The sequence below is a fragment of the Myotis davidii genome, unplaced genomic scaffold, assembly GCF_000327345.1.
Source record: "Myotis davidii unplaced genomic scaffold, ASM32734v1 scaffold509, whole genome shotgun sequence".
Lineage (NCBI taxonomy): Eukaryota > Metazoa > Chordata > Mammalia > Chiroptera > Vespertilionidae > Myotis > Myotis davidii.
Genome location: NW_006382996.1, coordinates 447,460 through 454,759, shown reverse-complemented (window position 1 = coordinate 454,759; position 7,300 = coordinate 447,460). Strand labels below are relative to the sequence as shown.

Sequence of the window (7,300 nt, the reverse complement as noted above, 5' to 3'; positions counted from 1 at the left end):
GCGAAAGTTCGGGACTTGAATGGCAGGCAAGGCGGGGTTGAAGGAAGCCTCTGACCTTCGCCCCTCCCCCCGGATTTGGCAGGGACTGACGAGCGCCCCTCCCTCCAGGACCAATTTGCGGGCGTGAAGGGAAATACCTCTCCGTGGGAGCCGGAGCCTGGGGGTTTAAGCAGCTTTTAAGTCGGGACTTCCTCCTTTTAGTGGGGCCTCAGAATACAGGGAATTTTAGGGTGGGTGGTCTGAGATGACTTTAATGAAGAGAGACAATGGCAGCCCCACGAACCGGTAGCTTGGGGAGACTTTAGCCCCTTCATAATAATTTTTCATCCAGTTGACAGTATTATGAATCGTATTATAAAGGTGAATAACGTATATTTAGAAAACTTTGGTGTTTGTGATATGCAACAAAAAGGAAAAATGACGAGCTTACTGGGAAATGCGGTGTTGAGGTGAATTCCGTGGAGCCCACCTGCAATCATATTGCTGCTCTCAAGCCCTTCCTAACACTGAAATTCCAGAACTCAGTATGTGTGTCTGTGGTTATATGTGAGTTGGGGGAGTGGGGTGGGGGTGGGGAGGGAAGGGGTAGGGAGAGATGCTGGTTTGTGGGGAAAATATGAAGGCTTCAGTTCCTCCAGCTGTAAAATAGGGTAATAATTCCCACTTTGCCCACCCTCGGCACTATCCCAATTTCATCATAGAAGTCAAAATGCCGTGGGGTGAGTAGTCCTGCACAGAGAGATGAGGAAAAGTGGGGGTCTGAAACCAATGATCATCTATACACATTCATATTCTCTCACCACCATTCTTTCAATAAATAAGTACACAAAAGTAAAGGAGGGAAGATAAACTATAACACTAGTAACTTTTTTTTAATGAATTACAAATAATGTTAATAGCAAGAACACTCAAGGACAAGAGGTAAGAGAAAAGAAAAACAATATTTTTTTAAACATTTGCATTACAAAACCCCAAGGTGCACATGGCAACAAATTCACCCACTCCCACTAAAAAACTACTATAACCTGAAATATAAATATAATTATTCATCCTTCTTTTAAAGAAATATTTTATCTCCGTGCTCCCACTCATTCACAGCCCTAAAAAAGTGTCAGTATTCTCAAAATGATGTCTAATCTTTACTTCCACTCCTATGGGGGTGGCCTTCAGAGGAAGATGTGCCCTGCCACCTGAAGAACTAAGAATTTTAAAAGAGGAAAATCCAAATATCTTTCACTTGCCTCATAAGGCCACGGTGAAGCATAATCCCTGTCCCAGACATCCCTTGCTTATAGGAGGGACAGGAGGGGCAGATAAGGGCACTGGGGGCAATCATTTCTACTGTAGCCCCAACAGGATTGCAGAGGCTGGGAGTCCTGAGACTCTCTGACTGCTACGGGAGAGCAAACACTGAAACTAGGGTATAGACTGGTTGGATCTATTTTTTAATTTTTCAAAACAGGTCCCTCTCTATGTTTTCGTTTTGCTTGGTTTTCAAAATTCCAATTGTCATCAATTGGCCTAACACAGTGGCAGCAGGAGGTTTGGGACCTCTGTCATCTCAAACACAGGAAATAATAACTGTGGGGCTTTCAGAGATTGGAATGGCAAATCCTATGTGGGGGGAGAGGAAAGAGTCAGTCTTTTTTTTTTTTTTTAAACACCAGCTCTCCTTAGCAATGACTAAGGAGGGTTGGTAGAGGCTGACTTAAGTGCATCTAATACTGAAGTTTCCTTTTATTTTTTCCCCTCCGACCCCTTGTATCCCCAGAGTTGGCTGGCTCAGAAGGAAAGTAAGGAGTGTTAAGGCAGCCAGACAAAATAGAGGACACCCAGAGCCCAAGGCCAAGCCAGATCAGGCCCCCCACTGGAGGAGAGGGTGAGACCGGGGCTTGGAGAAGGACATCAGAGTCGAAGATGGGGTACTGGCTTGGTCACATCCTGGAAGAAAGGGTGAGTCAGAGCTGCCTTTGCTGAAATCCGTTTGTTGGGGTCGTAGTGCAGCATTTGCTGGAGGAAAAGATGTATATTGACTTTAGTGATGTGATAGCGGGCTTAGTGGACAGCAAGTATTCCAAGAATTCGGGAAACCAGAATTCATTTTACCCAAGGCAGAGTTCCCATTTCCCTCCTCCCTGTATCTGTCCGGTCAGTTGGTATGCCAACAGGGAGACAGAAGCAGGAGTTAGGGAAACACTGAGACTGAATCCAGGGGCTTACCCTTCCTTCCTCCAGGAAAAACCCTGCCCTACGGTAGTCAATGAGAGGAAAGGGAGCCCACCCCCGGGAGCCCACCCCCCCCATTCTCACCGATAATAAGCTCCGTCCATCTTCATCCAAGGGAGGCACAACTTTACTAAAATCTTGCCGGGCCCACTTGGGGAAACTTGGCTTATAATCAGGCATAGAAGTAACTCCTGGCCAAACCACCTCATCTGGGGTCCCCAGAGTCCGAAAGATCCGGAAGAGTTGGTCAATCTCAGAATCTCCAGGGAATAGGGCCCGGCGAGTCACCTGAAAATGGGGAAAGAGGAAAGGCCGAGACCCACATTGGCGTCAGTCAAAACTGCCCCTTGTATAACGGAGGTTCCCGCAGGCAGTGGAAGGTCAGTAGGGCCCCATGACTCCCTCCCCAGGGCCTTTGATGGGGTCAGTCACACAGAGCCTGAGACAATAAAGTCCCTTCATCCGTCTCCTCGCCCCCTCCTTCCTTCCCCCAACCATGGTTTTGCAGATCCCCAAGGCTGGGTGGGACTGGGAGGGGGTGAATGTCTGGGGTGCCACTGACGTGTAGCAAAGGGATCCCAAGCCACTCACGGGGTGTGGGGTAGACACTGCGGTCATCCCCCCTCCTTGTGATGCAGCCACTTCTAGATAGGAGCACAGCGTGCAGAGACTGTGTCTTCCATTTCTTCTGTGTTCCCCACAGCACTTAGCATGGTGCTGGGTACACACTAGGTGCTTAACAAATATTTTTTGATGAATTGAGAGAGGAATATGGGCAATTGTAAAGTAATGCACTGGGGGATAAATGCACATTATATATATAGGCTAATGGTCTCCAAGCCCCCGGTTACAACCCAGATGAAGGACCATAAAACATATTGATTTGATTTAAAAACTCAGCCCACTCCATTATTGTATTAAATGGGACGACAGTTCACATATTAAGGCTGGGCTTCAGGGATCCTTTAGTCTCAAAAGCCAGAGGTTGAGTGGGGACATGAGCTAAGTTTGCAGTTTAAGTAAAAAATGTGGATAAACTGAACACAGGTGGCTTCACTGCATTCCTCACACCGTGCAATACGGTCTCCAGGCCAAAAAGGAAGGAAGCACTAAATGGAACTCATGCTACCAAATATAGGCAGACTAAAGCGAAAGCAGCTACAGAAATTATTTAGCTTAACTTGGGGATCAGAGATGTACAAGGATGCTAAAGCTATTTGAGGCTATCCTAGCATTGTGGTTGACACCAGGAACAACAGTCCTATCCTTTTCCCACCACCCCTGAGTGCTACTCTAGAGAAAGAACCCTGTGATAATAGAAGGGCCATGGATCTGGGCCAAGAAACAGTTCTGTTGTTGAATGTGGGGAGGAGTGGGCCAGGGTGGAACTCAGGCATGTATCTGTACCATCTCAGCAAAGATGCAGCCAAGGCTCCAGATGTCCACAGCTGTGGAGTAGTATTTGCAGCCCAGAAGGATTTCAGGTGCTCGGTACCACAGGGTCACCACCTGAGGACAAGAGTAGGAAGGGGAGGGTTGGTATATGGGGCATGGAGATTCCATCTCACTTCCCCAGCACTACTCTAACTCCTCGCCTCTTACCAAGCAGCTTCTTTCCCTCCATCCTTCCCTTCCCTCTGGTTTTCCCTCAGCAAAATGACTACATACATCTTAGCCCAGAAGGAGCCTAGCCCGTGACTCTGGGACCTTATTTTCTGAACCCCCAATTTGTGACCCGCATGGAAAACTTGAGAGAACTGGTCATAACTTTAATGGTGTGCCATCTAGCTCGCCTGGCTTGGTACCTATCAAAACCCAGTTAGCGCTGCAGTGTGAACTCTGTGCATACTCTAAGACCTCTTGGGGTGTCAGAAATACTCTCCCTCTAGAGTGGGGGTAGGGAATGTCCACCTGTGGGCTTTATAAGGCCCAAGAAATCATTTGGTCTGGCCCTGCCAAGGCATTAGGGATGCGTTAATTAAATGTTTGATTAGCAGACTGATTTTTTGTTGTTGTAATTAATACTCACCTGAGGATATTTTTCCATTGATTTTTAGAAAGAGTGGAAGGGAGGGGGAGAGACAGAAAGAAACATCCATATGAGAGAGACACATCAATTGGTTGCCTCCTGCACGCACCCCAACTAGGACCAGGGATGGAGCCTGGGGATGTGCCCTTGACTGGAATTGAAACCCAGATCCCTTCCGTCTGAGGGCCGCTGCTCTATCCACTGAGCCAAACTGGCTAGGGCTAGCAGGCTAATTTTTAAGTTGGTAATTTTGTATAGCCCTCGAATGATGTTATAAATATCCAAATGGCCCTTGCCAGAAAAAAGGTCCCCACCCCTGCTCTAGTGAGAGAGAAACTGCTGTCCAAATATTTTTATTTACTTTTTGAATGTCCTTGTTAATACCTCCCCGGAAGTTCAGAGAAGAAATGCGGAGAGGGACTGACCTCATGGGTGTAAGTACGAACAGGGACTCCAAAGGCTCTGGCTAGTCCAAAGTCTGCTAGTTTGATGGCCCCCTCCGCGTTGATAAGCAGATTCTGAGGTTTGAGGTCTCGGTGCAGGACCCGGTGAGAATGGCAGAAAGCTAGGCCCTGGAGCAGCTGGAACAGATAGCTCTGACAATGGAGAGAGACAGAATTATGTTTATCACCTCCAAAGCTCTACTACAGCCTTTCCTATATTAGATTATAAATGTGTGTTGAATAAACATTTGTTGATAGATTGAAAGTAGTTTGGGGAGTAAACAACCCAACTGTAATACAGAAAATAGAGACTCACTGGCTATTTCTCCCACCAAACAGGTAAAAGGACTTTTTTGGAGGAATGTACCAAGTGCCCTCAAGTCCCATTTATCTGAGTTTCATCTGACCTTCTACCAGAGCTGTTATGTTGACTCACTAGAGTTTCAACATTGATTCTCCTGCCCAGCCCTAGGGTTAATAAGCATAATGAGCAGTGAAAGAGCCACAGAAGAAAGGGGTGTGTGTGTGTGTGTGTGTGTGTGTGTAGGGAGATGAGGGCTGGGAAACCAATATCACAAATCTTTATTCGGTCTGATTTGCCTGGCCTTCAGTCCCCACAGGACATGACCATGTCGGGGAGGAGTTGACGAGAAGGATTACCTTGATGAGGGGGAGAGGAATGCCAGTAAGAGCAGAGGCATCCATGAATTTCTTGAGATCCTGGTGCAGAAACTCAAAAACCAGGTAGAGTTTGTTTTCTGTGTGGATGACATCCAGCAGCCTAGGGAAGGGAGGTGCAGGAATGGAGGTGAGAGAGCGAAACCGCCAGACGACACAGAGGACAGAAGGCATCCTCCTTACTACCAAGCACCTCCCATTTACATACTTACTTGACAATATTTGGGTGGTTAAGCTCCTTAAGCAGAGAGATCTCTCGAATAGCAGTGCTGGGGACACCCTCTGTCTCACTTGGAGAGATTGGGAAACAGAGATGGGAATGTGGTTACAAATATTCCTTTTCTCCCAGCCCGGGCATTCTTTTCCCACTAAGGAGACACCACCCAGCAACCCTAGTAAAGTGAGAGGAGAGAAAGTGTGCTGTAGTTCATTCATTCATTCATCCGGGACAGAGAGTGGCTTTTGGACATATGAAGGCCATTATTTCTTTTTCCCCCCAAAGGCAAGTGAGTAAAGCCTGCTGGTATAGAGGGAGAGAAGGTCACAGGGGAAATAGGGGGTAGCAGCACCCAGCCTCCCTAGAGGGGCCAGTGAGGCTCAACTGCCATTCTTCTGAAACAGGGAGAGAATTCTAAGATGAGGGTGGGGCTAGGGCAGCGAGTGGGGCGCTTTATGCAGAAAAGTGCTCTTCATCGGTCCCCACAAAACCCACCTCCACGGGGAGGGCCGGACCCCAACTCAGAGGCCTCCTGCCCCTTCCTGGGCCTCCCTGGCTGCACATTCGGGGACTTCGCCGGGCTCCGGGGAGCGAGTTTCCCACGGCTGGGACACTACCCTACCGTCCCTGGAGGGGAGCCCTCCACAGCCCTGCACCCACTTCTCCACTTCAAAGAAGTCCCTCCCCGCGACCTTCCGGTCCCCGGACGGCTACCCGCCCGCGGGGTGGGGCGGGGGCCCTGCAGGAGTCCCCGAGGTGGGAGCCCCAGGGCGGAGGCCACTCACGTGTCCAGGCGGATTTTCTTAAGCGCCACCACTTCTCCCGTCAGCTTGTTTTTGGCCTTGTACACCACTCCGTACGTGCCCTCTCCGATCTTTTCCACTTTTTGGAAGTTCTCCATGAAGCGCTCGAGCGAGTCGGGTCAGCCGGGCCCTGGGGCGGGGGCCTGGGAACCCTGCAGAAAGCGGACCCCGGTTCTCCGGGGCGGAGGAGGGGGCAGCAGGGCCCGGCACGGCGGCTCCAGGTCCGGATGGAACGCAGGGTTACCTCTCGCTCTTGTCAATTTGTCCAACTTGAAACAATGTTGCCGCCTCCCTCCGGTTCCCCACCGCCGCCGGAGGCCCCGCCTCTCCTTCCCGCGTTTCCCCGGCCCCGCCCCCGGCCCTTCCTATTGGCCGACGTCAGAGCGGGGGGCCGAACCCCGCGCCCCTCGCAGCTAATGAGCCAGCCGGGCGCAAGTTTGGTTCTGAAGTGGCTTCAAGGCAAGTTTCTGCCTCGGTGGGGAGGCCGGACCCCTCCTTCCAAACTAACCTGACCTGGGCTCGAATTTCCCACCGTGTCCTGAGTTTGTAGGGATTTCCTGATCTCGCCGTTTTCACGACCCTTAGGGAAAATATATATCGATCTAAGATTAACCCCTTCCCCGGCAGAAACGTGTATACACGTTTTCACAAAATGTTCTTTTTTCAGTCGTCGACGAGTATACTCGTCTAAAACTTTACCTTCAAAAACCAGCTACATACGTACCATTCTAAATAATTTCATCTAGAAACTTTCTGAGGAAATACTATTCTTAACCACAAAAATGGGAAGAAAAAATAATTACAAACTGTTTTCATAACCAGCATCAAAATACTATATAGAACCAAAATAAAAAAATAAGTCTGAAAAAGAAACGTTTTTAACAAAAAAATTGTTGGGGAAGGG

The 7,300-nt window shown here is 49.0% G+C and overlaps 1 protein-coding gene across 2 annotated transcripts; it reads right to left on the bottom strand.

Moving 5' to 3' along the window:
* Positions 1-846: 846 nt before the first annotated feature.
* CDK2 (cyclin-dependent kinase 2) lies at positions 847-6,736 on the bottom strand. Of its 2 annotated transcripts, XM_006777838.2 has the most exons (8): positions 6,379-6,736; positions 5,589-5,666; positions 5,359-5,479; positions 4,681-4,851; positions 3,634-3,735; positions 2,818-2,961; positions 2,311-2,514; positions 847-2,010 (listed from the first exon to the last, which is right to left on the bottom strand). In XM_006777838.2, exons 1-8 carry the CDS (start codon positions 6,492-6,494, stop codon positions 1,906-1,908), a joined length of 1,041 nt encoding a protein of 346 aa, XP_006777901.1. In that variant the 5' UTR covers positions 6,495-6,736; the 3' UTR covers positions 847-1,905. The 2 variants fall into 2 exon arrangements, with proteins under 2 accessions (XP_006777901.1, XP_006777903.1); XM_006777840.2 differs by lacking the exon at positions 2,818-2,961.
* Between the last annotated feature and the right edge of the window lie 564 nt (positions 6,737-7,300).